General features: G+C 38.6%; 1 protein-coding gene across 1 annotated transcript; it reads right to left on the reverse strand.

Annotated features, from left to right (window-relative positions):
- Nucleotides 1–7,193: 7,193 nt before the first annotated feature.
- LOC118008575 (60S ribosomal protein L23a-like) lies at nucleotides 7,194–7,662 on the reverse strand. Its single transcript, XM_035002153.1, has 2 exons — nucleotides 7,531–7,662; nucleotides 7,194–7,406 (listed from the first exon to the last, which is right to left on the reverse strand). The coding sequence occupies exons 1-2, from the start codon at nucleotides 7,660–7,662 to the stop codon at nucleotides 7,194–7,196; spliced, it is 345 nt and encodes a 114-aa protein (XP_034858044.1).
- Between the last annotated feature and the right edge of the window lie 7,726 nt (nucleotides 7,663–15,388).

Raw genomic sequence — 15,388 nt, forward strand, 5'->3', positions numbered from 1 at the left:
TTTGTGAGTTATTTCGAGTTTTATTTAACAAGAATGAAAAAGCAAATCAAAATAAAGGCATCTTTTGTCCCTTGCAAATTGGTGTAAAACCTTTTCAATGAACCCATCATTTTAGTGAACACAGGCTATCTCCTCCTCTATAGTTGTCTGAAATACTAGGACAAGTTCTAATATTGTGCATAACATGTAGCTGGTTTAGGAAGCTGTTTTGTTGTTGTTGTTCTAAATCACAAGTTCTTGTAAAAGCCATTAAACTTTAAAAACCAAGGTCTCCAGGATATTTTCCAGAAGAAAACCTACTTTTTGCTAAAGGAGAAAAAAATTACCAGTAAGCAGGGAAAGGGGTATAATGGCTGTGCATAACCTGGAAGGGCATAAACCGGAAGGCAGAACTGACCCTGTCCTGAGTTGGCTTGCTATGAAAAAGACCAAGGACCAGAAGGTAGGATCCAAGGGGGGTTGTGGTTATGTCTCCCGGAGTAACTTGATTTGCCTTAAAGAGTGAACAAGTAGTCATAAGTAACCATTGAAAGGGGTTTATATTACAAACAGGAACAAGTCCTATTCCTGTGTTACTTCAAGTGATCCATTTATTTTTTGATATTGAAGATTAGCAAGGAATATTGATCATTTGACTCCCAAAAAGTATAATTTAGATTTTACCCGTAACATTTTTCCAGCTAGTAAAATATACGAAATCTTTAATTTTTTTTTTAAGATTTTATTTATTTATTTGACATAGAGAAAGAGAGAGAACACAAGCAAGGAGAGAGGCAGGCACAGGGAGAGGAAGAAGCAGACTCCCCACTGAGCAGGGAGCCCGATGCGGGACTCAATTCCAGGACCCTGGGATCATGACCTGAGCTGAAGGCAGACGCTTAACCGTCTGAGCCACCCAGGCGTCCCTGAAATCTTTAATTTTTTTATAGTGCTGTGTAGGTATTTATAATAGTACCTGAAAATCTAGAAAGTCATCCATCCAATATTCTATTTAGAGTAGACTTGGTTAAAGAAAACTTAGTGATGTAAATTTGATAGACCACAAACTTCGGCATTAGGTGACAGAATGTAACTTGTATTGTCTTTCCACAAATTGATTTCTATCACAGCGTACTCTACCCCACTCCCTTGTGCTCTCTGATGTAATAATGGTGACATTATTATTAATAGGATCTTACCATCATCTCCAGATAAGCCTAGTTACTTTGGTGATTTCTCAGTCATTTAAGCTTTAAGTCAAATTCAGGATTTGGACTCCAACTCTTTGGGATTGATGTTTGACCCTCCTGGCTTACACAAATGCTACTGTGTCACTGGTGGGGAGGCAGCATTTGTTTCTCCATCTTGTTCTCTGTTGGTCCCCTGCTGGCATCTAAAGTGCTAGAACTTAGGAGTCTGGTCTTTAAGTTTGTTTCCTCTCACCTTGCCATCAAGGAGAAATTCACAAACTCAACTGAATCCCAGAGCAAGTCCAAACTGCACCCTTTGTTGCTTCATTCCATTGGACTAGCTTTGACATCTCCAAATCTGCCAGCAAGTTCTCTCTCAACTAATGTGCATGTTCTCTTGGGGTACCACTTGAGCTTTTGAATGCTCTCTGTTATCTGTTTGGAACCATGGCCAATTAAGAGGGAAAGAGGAGAGTCGTTGCCCCTTATACCTGGAACATGCCACGCCACCATTTCTAAATCTCGTGATTCTTCAGGGGAATATCTACAAAGATGTTAAGCATCTTTTTATGTACCTCTTGGCCATTTGAATATCTTCTTTGGAAAAATAACTATTCAGATTCCCTGTGCATTTTTAGTCAGATTGGGTGTTTTTTTGTTGTTGTTCTTTGTTTTGTTTTTGCTTTTCCTTTTAAGTTGTAGGAGTTTTTTGTATTTTAACCCTTTATCTAATACATTCCATTCCATGGGTTCCATTTTCATTTTGTCTATTGTTTCATTTGCTGTGCAGAAGCTTTTTGGTTTGACATGGTCCCACTTGTTTGTTTTTGCTTTTGTTGCTGGTACTTTTTGTGTCAGATCCAAAAAGTCATTGCCAAGACCAATGTCAAGGATCTTTTTCCCTATGTTCACTTCTTGAAGTTTTATGGTTTCAAGTCTTGTATTTAAGTCTTTATTCCATTTCAAGTTAATTTTTGTGACTGGTATAAGATATGGGTCCAATTTCATTCTACTACATGTGAATATCCAGTTTTCCCAGCACCATTAATTGAAAAGACTGTCCTTTTCCCATTGAGTATTCTTGGCTTCTTTGTCAAATATTAGTTGACCATATATGCAAATGTTTATTTCCAGGCTCTCAATTCTGTTACATTAGTCTGTGTCTATTTTTTTTTTAAAGATTTCATTTATTTATTTGGCAGAAAGAGACACAGCGAGAGAGGGAACACAAGCAGGGTGAGTGGGAGAGGGAGAAGCAGGCTTCCCATGGAGCAGGGAGCCTGATGCTGGGCTCGATCCCGGGACCTGGGATCATGACCTGAGCTGAAGGCAAATGCTTAATGACTGAGCTACCCAGGCGCCCTTGTTTCTATTTTTATTTTTTAAGATTTTATTTATTTCACTTGAGAGAAAGAGGGAGACAGAGAGAGCGAGCCTGAGTAGGGGGGAGGGGCAGAGAGAGAGGGACAAGCAGACTCCCCCCTGAGTGTAGAGCCCAATTCAGGGCTGGATCCCAGGACCCCAAGACCATGACCTGAGCTGAAATCAGACGCTTTACCCACTGAGCCAGCCAGACGCCCCAGTCCATGTCTATTTTTTATGCCAGTACCACACTGTTTTGATTACTGTAGCTTTGTAATATATTTTGAAATCAGGAAGTTCAGTGTATCCAGCTTTGTTCTTTCTCAAGACTGCTCTGGCTATTCAGGGTCTTTTGTAGTTTCATAGGAATATTAGGATTGTTCCTCTATTTCTGTGAAAAATGGCTTTGGAATTTTGTTAGGGATTACCCTGAATCTGTAGATGACTGTAAGTAATATGAACATTTTAACAATATTAATTTTCTGAATCATGAACATGGGCTATCTTTCCATTTATTTGTATCTTTTTTTTTTTTTTAAAGATTTTATTTATTTATTTGACAGAGAGAGAGTGAGAGCAGGAACACAAGCAGGGGGAGTGGGAGAGGGAGAAGCAGGCTTCCCGCTGAGCAGGGAGCCCGATGTGGGACTCGATCCCAGGACCCTGGGATCATGACCTCAGCCGAAGGCAGACGCTTAATGACTGAGCCACCCAGGCGCCCCTATTTGTATCTTTTTAAATCTCTTTCCTCAGTGTCTTATTTTCAGTGTGTGGATTTTTTTTACATCCTTGGTTAACTTTGTTCCTATGTATTTTACTGTTTTTGATGCTATTATAGTTAAGATTGTTTTCTTTATTTCTTTTTCAGATATTTTAGTGTATAGAAATACAACTGATTTTGTGTGGTGATTTTACTGACTGCTTTGCAAGAGAAATACCTTCCTTTAACTCTGTTAGGGATTCTGAGGCTTGCTCAGATCTTTACTATGGCTACGTCTACTCCACACTTCTTATTTAAAAATACTCTTAAGATTCTATACCTTTTATCACTCCTGCAGAGCCAGGCTGGGTGCTAATAGCCTCCTGGTTGCTCACTTCTCAAGCATGTTATTTTATTATATCATGGATCACCTCATGCTATATCTGGATGGAAAGTCTTCTTCTTCCCCCACTGGACATGAGCTCCTTTAAGTTAGGCTTTTGTATTCTTCATCTTCATACTCTAATTTTGGACAATTCCTGGCACACTATTGCAGCTGATCTGTAATTATTGATGAAATAAATAAAATGAAGATTCAGAGTTATAAACAGCCTCAAACCCACAGATGCATTATCATATGGGGATTTTTCAGAAACCTGTCTGTGGCATACATTCATTACTAATGGAGTACATACTGATGTTAATTTTCTGGAATTCAGTTTTGAAGTATATATCAAGAACTTTGAAATATTATTATTCTTTTAGCCATAAATTCTGCCCCTAAAAAGCAGTCTTCAGAAGGAAATCATTAGGGGCACTTGGCTGGCTCAGTCAATAGAGCATGTGACTCTCGATCTCGGGGTTGTGAGTTCGAGCCCCACGTTGAGTGTAGAGATTACTTAAAAATAAAATCTTTAAAAAAAATCATGAGATGCCCAAATAAGGTTTTTTTTTTTCAGTTTTAAGTGATGACTACTCAACCCTAAATAATTCAAGCAAAAAGTGGAAATGTGGCTGCTCCTAAAGTTAGAAAGAATACTAAGGAAGTTCACAAAATTGAAGGAAGAGTTGCAATACCACCAGGGCCCAAGGTCAGGCAGTAATAACCAGAATATGCCAGGACTGTCCTGGACTCCATCTATCATTTTACTTGACTTCATTCTTCAGATGGGTTTCCTCGCAAGAAGAAAACATGGCCCCCAACAGCAGCAGAGTCCCATCCTCCCTGCTTTAGCAACTCCAGAGGTAAAAGAGCATTTCTTCTCCTATTCTCCTAACATCTCTCTATCAACCCAGAAAATGTCTTAGATTAACCTACTTAGGTAATGATAACACCTCTTGACTAATCACTGTTTCTAAGAGAGTGTGATGGAGACTGTTGGTGAGCCAAGACAAGGATAGTAGATGACTAAAAAGATAAATATACTAATAAAGCATATATCTGCTATGAATCAGAGAATTATGTTGCAATACATGCACTACATTACAATATTTAAAAATGTTAAAAACAGATTCATAACTATAGCGAGATAGTTAAATAAATTATGTATTGCTAGAATACAATAAAACATTATATAAACAATAAAATTGATTTTACAGAATGCTTAAGGATATGAAAAGATGGTCATGATAACGTAGCAAAAACAAAAAGATATAAAATATTTGTAGTAAACACACAAAAATAAAGTTCTCTGTAAAGTATAGAACTCTAGGTTATCTTACTTGTTTATCGTTTTCTAGATTTTCTGAATTTTCTTTTTTTTTTTTTTAAAGATTTTATTTATTTATTTATTGGAGAGTGAGCGAGAGAGAAACAGCATGAGAGAGGAGAGGGTCAGAGGGAGAAGCAGGCTCCCCGCCGAGCCGGGAGCCCGATGTGGGACTCGATCCCAGGACCCTGGGATCATGACCTGAGCTGAAGGCAGTTGCTTAACCAACTGAGCCACCCAGGCGCCCCTCCGAATTTTCTATACTAATCATCAATTTTACAAAAAAAGCATTTTAAAATACATGATAAGTATCAGGAAATAGAGTGTCCTGGCTGATCTTAGGGCTGTAAAATAAGAGTTTGTAGGCCTGGTAAAGAAGCCATATGGAAATACAGTAGTGTTTGTTTTACTACCATTTTTTCTTGTAGTTCCAAGTGTTTGAAGCTTAGGGTTTCAGGAAGGGTCTGTTTATGCAAAGCCAGATGGAAAATGGAAGAAATCATGTGAATACTTCAAGTCAAGAAAATACCATAGCCTCCATTTGTTGGATATTTCAGATAAACAGTATTTGAATTCCACAGGTGTGGAATTGCCTCATTGTTCCGTTTGTAGCTCACTTGGGGGAAGAGATAAAGCCTCAAGTTCTCCTGATGCCTATGATCCTTACGAGGTGCTTACTGAACATAATGTCTTTACTTATTTTGATTTTTTTTCTTCAGGTTTAAATAACATAAGCTGAATAATGGGGAATAAAGTGGTGAAGAGCCAAATATGTAAAAGCACTTGACATCAAATAATCCCAGGGAATTAACTAGCACATTAAACTAGCATCTGGAATTTGCTATGACAAACATATGCCACTTTCCTGTGGCTGTGTGACTGTGTCTTTCTTAAACATATGATATAGAAGCTGTTTTTAACATTTGTATTTCTGATTGACTGTGTCTTTCTTAAACATATGATATAGAAGCTGTTTTTAACATTTGTATTTCTGATCACACGTTGGACATTGTGCTTCAGATGATCAATGAATGCTAAATGAAAGAAATTAGTGGATCGTTTGGTCCTTTTTTGTGGCTTTCAAAAGACTAGAGGGATTTTTTAGCAGTATGTTACCCATAATACACATATTCATTAATTTATTCTCACAAGAAAATATTAGAACGACCCAGAGAACATTTGGTATATTTAGCCTCTGTTTTTTTCGCGTGCTCCCTCTTCCAAAAACTTTTTAATGATAAAATCACCAAGATGGAGACCATGTATTCTAAGGCTTTAGGCTAATGTTTCTTAAGCATCCTTCAAATCTACCTCAAATAAGCCCCACTGGATCTAGGGGGAATGTGTAGACATAGATATTGGCAGCTCTGATCCTCACAGAAGAGGAGCGAGTCCACTGCCTCCACCTGCCACAAAGGAAGGCTCCTGCCAGTCTGCTCTCACTTCGGGAGACCTGCCCTCACTTCTCGGGGGAAGAACAGATCATATGGTTAGCTCATCTTACACATGAGGTACTTGATAAGGCCATAAAAACCTAGATCTACAGGGTTTCATTTTCATAATTACCAAACAAGTCCCTTTAATAAAGGAAGAGAACTCTGCCTTTCTGCAACTTGACAAGTAAAGCTTTATTTTCTCATCTTTTACTGTCTCCAATGTGCTTACCAATGGAAAGACGGAGCTCAAGTGTGACTGTCACAAAGGCCAGCCTCGGGCTGTGCTGTAATTACACTGGCTAGTGGGCCAGTGTGTGCAGGGCAAGGCTAAGGGCTCGCTTTGGAAGCCATTCAAGTTTCACATTGTAGCATTTAGAAAGGGAAGCTAGAGATACAGAGACATTTTAAAGGCCGTTAAAGAGAGCAAATGTATGGGGAGAGGAATACAGTGCGCTAAGAATTGTAAAAACCTTTGGTCCTTTTAAAATTTGCACAGTTTTTATGAGAGAGCAGTAAGAGAGGGCAGGAAAGAAACACTGCTTGTTCGGCAGCAGGCTTTAGCATGAACGCTGAGTCTGCAATACCACTGCTTATTCTCTGAAGGGGACTCTGGTAAGTCTTCCACTTGGGCACATCTTTTTTTTTTTTTTTTTTTTTTGGTCTAATGAAAAAGAACAAATGGTAGTCCCCTGAAGAATAAAAATAAGATGTTATTTTTATTTTTTTATTTTATTTTATTTTTTTTTCCATTTTCTTTTTCTTTCTTTTTTTTTTTTTTTGTGGTGAAAAAATTTAGATTTAGCCAGCTGGTCTCAGTTTAGATGATCCCAATTTTGTTGGCAACAGCCAAAGCATCGTAGTCAGCAGCCAGTTGAACATATATCTTCTTCTCTCCATCGGGCCTGATCAGGATGTTGACCTTGGCCACATCAGGGTCATAGAGCTTCACAGTATCTGTGATCTGGTGCTTGTTGGTCTTGACATCCACAATGAACACAAGTGTGTTGTCTTCTATTTTCTCCTTGGCTGACTTGGTAGTTGGGTGGGGGGGGCTTGATGATGGCATAGTAGTCAAGCTTTTTTCTCCTTGGGGTGCACTTTCAAGGATATTTGGGCTGCCTTTGGAGATGCAGGGTCTCAGGCTGTGGGAATACAGGTGACGTGCGGATCTTCTGGTTTTTGTAACTGTGGACGCCTTTCAGCATCCCTTTTGTGGCCTTCAAAGTCTTTGCTTTGGTTTTGGCTTTGGGAGGGGCCAGGGCTTCCTTCTTCACCTTCAGTGCCATCTTCATGAAAGGGGTATTGTTTTCAATTTCAAATTATGCTACTACTGGGGTGCCTGGCTGGCTCAGTTAGAAGAGCATGCAACTCTTGATCTCAGGGTCATGAGTTCAAGCCCCACATTGGGGGTAGAGATTACTTAATAAGTAAAAATGTATTTTAAAAATTTATGGTAGGGGAAGCCTAGGTGGCTCATTTGGTTAAGCATCTGCCTTTGGCTCAGGTCATGATCCCAGGGTCCTGGGATAGAGCCCTGCATCAGGCTCCTTGCTCAGCGGGGAGCCTGCTCTCTCTGCCTGACACTCCACCTGCTTGTGCGCTCTTTCTTTCTCTCTGACAAATAAAATCCTAAAATAAAATTAAAGAGGTTTCTGTTATATAAATAAATAAATAAATAAATAAATAAATAAATAAATAAATAAATAAATTTATGGTAATATTTAAGTATTTTCTTTTAGGCTCTAGTCATCCTTAACCTTTTACAGACTATAAAAGCCAAGAAATACTACTGTTAACTTATCCAGAAAAATCAGTAACCTGGTGTAGTGGTGTATAAGTGAGTTACATACAGTCTTTGAGGTGAGGGTATGAGAAAAGGAAAAATAATGGAGGCATAAGAAAAATGAGTTTTATTAAGTGGCCTGAGAGATAGCTCAGAGTTGTTGCATTTTTTTTGTAAGCAGGTGGTCTGTCTGTGTTGTCAAAATACAAAGGAGGTTCATACACATCTCAACCCCTGCCCAGACAAGGAGGACAATATAAAAACAAAGGGAAATAACTGAGTAAAACTTCGGAAGCCAAAAAATTAATAAATATTTTGAAGAATAGTACAGAGATCTCCTTATGCCTTGGTACCATGGAGCCTGCTGACTTAATGTAAATCACAGAAGGTTGCTAGGCAATGCATGTCCTGGTGTCTGTCAGGTGACTCTTATTCTTTATAGAGTGCCTATCTCTGCCTTCTGAGACAATTGCATTTTGTTTTTCAAGGATGCAATAATAGTTTTTGTTTGTTTTTTTTACCATTTTAAGGCTGTGATGTCTCAGTCTACGTACTTTTTTTTTTTAAGACTTTTATTTATTTATTGACAGAGAGAGACACAGAGAGAGAGGGAACACAAGCAGGGGGAGTCGGAGAGGGAGAAGCAGGCCTCCCACCGAACAGGGAGCCCGATGCAGGACTCGATCCCAGGACCCTGGGATCATGACCTGAGCTGAAGGCAGATGCTTAATGACTGAGCCACCCAGGCGCCCCAGTCTACGTACTTTTCTTGGGAATTACATGTGTATTCCTATCAAAAACTAGACCATAAGAAAAGATGATAGAGAAATGTCACTATTAGAGATGTTTTTCCGGGAGTTGATGAGGGAAATGGGGATTAATCCTGATGTTAATGTAATTTATGTGCAGAACTCCTCCTAACATATATCCCTGGCATCTTCTAAAGTCACATGGTCTGCAGGGGAAAAACACCATTACTGAGAACATTTCAAATTGCTTAGAACAGAAACATAAATGAATGCATGGAAAACTGACCCTGAAATTGCATTTTCATATTGAGCATCACCTTACTTTTCCTATAACATTATGCTTATATTCCTTTATAACCTATATTCTTTCTTCACTGGTCTATCTATACCTGAATGTCAGCTCCCTGAGTTTGGTGGTTTTACTCTTATGCATCTCTGCATTAGTAGAGCACAGTGGCATGTTTCACACATAGTCTAAATCATATAAATGTTTGCTGGAACCAAATTCACACAGACGCAATTATAGTGGCATAAATTTAGTGCAAATGTACTTTTATTTTACTTTTGCCTTATATGTTCTCAGATATAAAACTTTCTTCCTAGAAATATTTTAACTTTGAATATTAATTTTATGAATAGGCTAGAATAAAACATATATTTTATATTTGACTTTCATAGATATAAGTAGCCTAGTCTATACATAGAAATGTTTGCCCTTTGTTGCTCCTATTCTTATAAGAATAAACTGGACAAACTGAAAATTAATGACTTTTCTTGGGCCCATCAGAGGACTGAGATCACAGAGCAAACTGCTACCTCAAAATCTGAATAGACAAGCATATCCAGAGAGACACATCCAAGATCTGTTTACCTGGAGAAGAAGTTAATGGGAACCATAACTGGTAGGCAGATGTCAATAGCAACTTCAATGAACAGCTGGAGGCTGGGTGTGGATTAGCATGAGAGAGAGAAATTCTTGGAGGGCCACAGTCTTAGGAGACCCTCTACACTTTTATGGGCTTTGTCTCCAAGAACATTATCAGACTGTAATGGTGAGATTCAGTAAAGATCCCCTTGTGGCTCTGGCAAGGAAAAGAGAAGAGTAACCATTGTGAAATCTATTCTAAGCCTTCTCCATAACAAAATTCTACAGGGAAGGGGACTTTCCAAAGCCTTATCATAGCTAAGAGGAGGGAATTACTCCCATCCCAGCCTCCTCCAGTCTTCCTGAGTCATAAAAGGCAGTTGGGGGGGGGGGGCGGGTAGGAGAGCACAGTCAGTAAGATTCAGGACTTCAAGGAAATCAGATGCAGCCAGGGAAGGCAATATGGAGCTGAGGGGGTGAGTGGAAACCTGTACCACTGGAGAAATTCTTGCAAAGGCCACAATACACAGGGCTGCTCAAAGACAGATTTAACCAAAAAACTGTAGAATATTCTACCATTCCCATGTTACTGCTTCCCCAATAGAGCTCCAGTATAATAAGAGTCTATAACAATTGAAAGAGCCACAAGACAGACTCCCCCTGAGGAAGTATACTTAGGGAAACTGAAAATCAAGAGGAGAAAAAAAAGTAAAGACGTTATAAGAGTTAGAAATGTCTGGCAACTACAACTACACCAAACATTAGGTACAGGTGAACTCCTAGGAAGATTAACCTAAAAAAACCACTAAATGCAAATAAAACACACACACACACACACAAAATACCTGTTTACCTTACTTCCCATTACCTGATACAACATATCCAACTTTCAACACAAAATGAAAAGGCATGCTAAAAGATAAGGGAAAGCAGTCTGAAGAAATAAAACAAGTGTCAGGATGAGAATCACATATGACACAGATGTTGAAATTATTAGAAAGGAAATTTAAAAATAACTAATATGTTAACAGTGGTAGTGGGGGGAAATGACAATATGAAAGAATGGGTGTAGATGGGTAGAGTAAGCAAAGTGATGAAAATGCTAAGAAAAAATCAAAAACAAATGCTAGAAACAAACAAAAAAACAGTATCAGAAATGAAGAAAACCTGCAGGGGCACCTGACTAGCTCAGTCGGAAGAGTGTGCAACTCTTGATCTCCAGGTTGTAAGTTTGAGCCCCATGTTGGGTGTAGAGATTAGTTTAAATAAAATTTTAAAAAGAAAAAAAGGGGGATTGCCTAGTGCAGTTGGTCAGGCATCTGACTCTTGATTTCGGCTCAGGTCATGATCTCAGGGTCCTGGGATCAAGCCCCACGTCGGGCTCCGTGCTCAGCACAGAGTCTGCTTAAGATTCTCTCTCCCTCTCCGGCTGCCCCTCCTGGTCGTGTTCACTCTCTCAAATAAATAAATCTTAAAAAACAGCAGCGAAAAGAAATGAAGAAAACCTTCAGTGGCTTATCTGTAGATAGTGGATACCTCTCAAACTTAAATGCAAAGAGAAAAACTCAGCATCCAAGAACAGACATACAATATCAAAAGGTATAAATTATGTGTAATTGGAATGTCAAAAGCAGAAAGAAGAACAGAACTAAAGAAATATTTCAAGTATTCATGGCTTAGAACTTGCCAAAGTTATTGACAGACACCAAACCACAAATCTAGGAAGCTTAGAAAACATGAGTCAGGATAAACACTAGAAGGAAAACAAAAACAAAAGAAAACAACAACCATGTGCAATTTATTACAGGCATGAAGGGCTGGTTCACATTTGAAATCATCAGTCTTAATCACCATATCAACAGGCTAAGGAAGAAAACTCGTATAGTTATATCAGTTCCTGCAGAAAAAGCATGTGACAAAATACGACATGCATTCACAACAAAAACTCTCAGCAAATTAAGAATAGAGGAGAACTTTTCTCACTTTTATAAAGAATATCTACATGGTGATTAACATAACAAACAAACAAACAAAGAATACGGGTGCCTGGCTGGCTCAGTTGGTAGAGCATGTGACTCCTGATCTCCAGGTTGTGAATTTAAGCTCCATGTTGGGTGTAGAGATTATTTAAAAATTTTAAAAATCTTAAAAAAAAAGTATCTCCAAAATTTATAGTTTATAGGTGAGAGATGGGGTTCTTCCCCCCATAATAAGGAACAAAGCAAGGGTATCCCCTCTTACCACTCCCTTTTAACATCATTCTGGAAGTTCAAGCTAGTGCAAAAAGACAAGCAAAAGAAATAAAAAGTTATTCAGATTATAAAGGAAAAAATAATACTGTCTTTATTCACAGATTTTTTTTAAAGATTTTATTTATTTGAAAGAGAGAGAGAAGGAGAGAGAGCACAAGCGGGCAGGGCGGGGGTGGGTGGGGAGGGCAGAGGGAGAAGCAGACTCCCTGCTGAGCAGGAATCCTGATGTGGGACTTGATCTCAGGACCCTGAGATCACGACCTGAGCCGAAGGCAGATGCCCAACGAACTGAGCCACCCAGGAACCCCTCACAGATCTTTATCTAGAAAATCTTCAGTCTTCTGGGAAACTCTTGGAAAAAAAAAACAAATCCTGGAACACATGGGCAAATAAAGCAAGGTTTCAGGATACCACGTCATTATACAAAAGTCAATAAGCAATGAAAAATTGAAGTCTGAAATTTTTTTAAAAAAACATTGTTTACAATGGCACCAAATAAATAAACTTACATAGAAATCTAACAAAATATGTTCAGTAATTTTTGCAGAGAACTACTTAGCATTTGTGAAAAAAAATCAAGATCCAAATGAGAGCTAACCCATGTTCATGATTTAGAAGAGTCAGTATTGCTACAATTTCTATTATTCTTAATTCAATCTATAGGTTCAGTTCAATCCCACCCAAAATCCCAACAAGCAATTTTGTAGGTATTGGCAAACTGATTCTGAAGTTTATGTGGAAAGGTGAAACACCTAGATTAGCCAATATAATACTGAGAAAGGGCAAAGTTGGAGAATTCACACTACTTCATTTCAAGATCTGACATAAAGTTATAATGATCAAGATACTATATGGTACTGGAAAAGAACAGCTATACAGAGCAATGGAATGGAAGAGAATAGAGAGCCCAGAAATAGATACCCACAAATACAGTCAACTGGCCTTTGACAAAGAGGTAAAAGCAATAAAATGGAGAAAGATAATCTTTTCAACAAATGGTTCTGGAACATCTGGACATCCACATGCAAAAAACTGAATCTAGATACAAATCTTGTAATCTCAAAAATTCAAAATGGATCATGACCTAAATTTAAAATGCAAAATAACATAGAAAATCTAGGTGACCTTGGGGTTGACAGGGACTTTCTAGATACAATACCAAAGGCATGACTCAGGAAAGAAAAAGTAAGTTGGACTTCATTAAAATTTAAAACTGCTTGGGGCGCCTGGGTGGCTCAGTCGTTAAGCGTCTGCCTTCGGCTCAGGTCATGATCCCAGGGTCCTGGGATCGAGCCCCGCATCAGGCTCCCCGCTCAGCGGGAAGCCTGCTTCTCCCTCTCCACTCCCCCTGCTTGTGTTCCCTCTCTGGCTGTGTCTCTCTCTGTCAAATAAATAAATAAAATCTTTAAAAAAAAAAAATTAAAACTGCTCTGTGAAAGACACTATTAGCAGATGAAAGCCACACACTTGGAATCTTTGCAAAACATATATATGATAAAATATCTAAAATATACAAAGAACTTTTAAAACTCAATAAGAAAACAACCCAATTAATGAAATAGGCAGAAGATCTGAACAGACACATCATCAAAAGAAGATATATGAGTGGCAAGTAATCCTATAAAAATATGCTCTTAAAGTTTGTGCCAACTATACTTCAATAAAAAAGTTTTTAAAAATATGCTCAGCATTGTCTCCTTGGGAAATTGCTAAATACTACATACCTATTACAATGACTAAAGTCCAAAACACTGACAATACCAAGTACTGGTGAAGAGATGGAGCAACAGGAATTTTCATTCATTGCTGATGAGTGCAAAGTAGTACCGTCAGTTTGGAAGATTTTTACGAAAATAAACATAGTTTAATCATAAGATCTAGCGATCATACTTCTTGGTGTTTTCCCAATTGAGCTGAAATCTTATGTGCACACAAAAATGTTTATGTTTATGGCAGTTTTATTCATAATTGCCAAATCTTGGAAGCAACCAAAATGTCCTTCAACAGGTGAATAAACTGTGGTACATCCACACAATGGAATATTAATCATTGCTAAAAGGAAATGAGCCATCAAGGGGCGCTTGGGTGGCTCAGTCAGTTAAGTGTCTGTCTTCGGGTCACTTCATGATCCCAGGGTCCTGGGATTGAGCCCTGCATCAGGATCTCTGCTCAGTGAGGAGTCTGCTTCTCTCTGTCCTCCTCCCCCGACTCATGCTTGCGTGTGCACACACCAAAAAAAAAAAAAAAAAAGAAATGAGCCATCAAGCCAGCAAAAGAATGGAGGAAACTTAAATGCACATTGCTAAGTGAAAGTAACCAATCTGAAAAGGCTACATACTGAATGATGCCAACTAATGACATTCTGAAAATAGTGGAACTATGGAGACAGTAGAAAGATCACTGGTTGCCAGGGGTTCATAGGGAGAGAGAGAGGGGGCTAATAGGTAGAGCATAGGAGATTTTTAAGAGCAGTGAAATTATTCTGTATGGTACTGTAATGCTGGATACATGTCATTATGCATTTTTCAAAACTCATAGAGTGTAAAACATAACAAATGAATCCTGATGTAAACTATGGACTTCAGTTTTTAAAAATGTATCAATACCAAAAAAAAAAAAGTATCAATACCAGCTCATCATTTGTACAAAATGTACTATACTAATGTGAGACATTAATAGGGAAACTCTTGGAGGCAGGAGGTTGAAGAGATATATGGGAACTTCTGTCTTTTGTGTTCCATTTTTCTGTAAACTAAAACTGCTCTTAATAATTTTTAAAAATAAAAGGAATTAGGGGTGCCTGGGTGGCTCAGTCGTTAAGCGTCTGCCTTCAGCTCCGGTCATGATCCCAGCGTCCTGGGATCGAGCCCCGCATCGGGCTCCCTGCTCCGTGGGAAGCCTGCTTCTCCATCTCCCACTCCCCCTGCTTGTGTTCCCTCTCTGGCTGTGTCTCTCTGTCAAATAAATAAATAAAATCTTTAAAAAATAAATAAATAAAAAATAAAAGGAATTAACTATCAAGACACACAGAGACATAAAAGCCTCTTAAATGCACATTGCTAGGTGAAAGAAGCCAGTTGAAAGGCTACATGCTGACTGTTTCTATCTATATGGCACTCTGGAAAAAGTAAAACTGTAGAAATGGTAAATAGATCAGGATTGCCAGTAGTTCAGGGTGCGGTGAGGATTAAATATGTGAAGCAAAGGGGATTTGAGGAGGCAAGGAAACTCTTTTGTATGATAACCTAATGGTGGGCATATCACATTTTTAATTTGTCAAAACTCATGGAACTTTGCTGTAGAAAGAGAGAGCCTTTATGTGTGCAGTGAATGAACTGAGGGGATGCTGTTTGCTGCCTTTTG

The sequence above is a fragment of the Mirounga leonina genome, unplaced genomic scaffold, assembly GCF_011800145.1.
Source record: "Mirounga leonina isolate KUSES-001 unplaced genomic scaffold, KU_Mleo_1.0 Mir_101609, whole genome shotgun sequence".
In the NCBI taxonomy this organism is placed as follows: Eukaryota; Metazoa; Chordata; class Mammalia; order Carnivora; family Phocidae; genus Mirounga; species Mirounga leonina.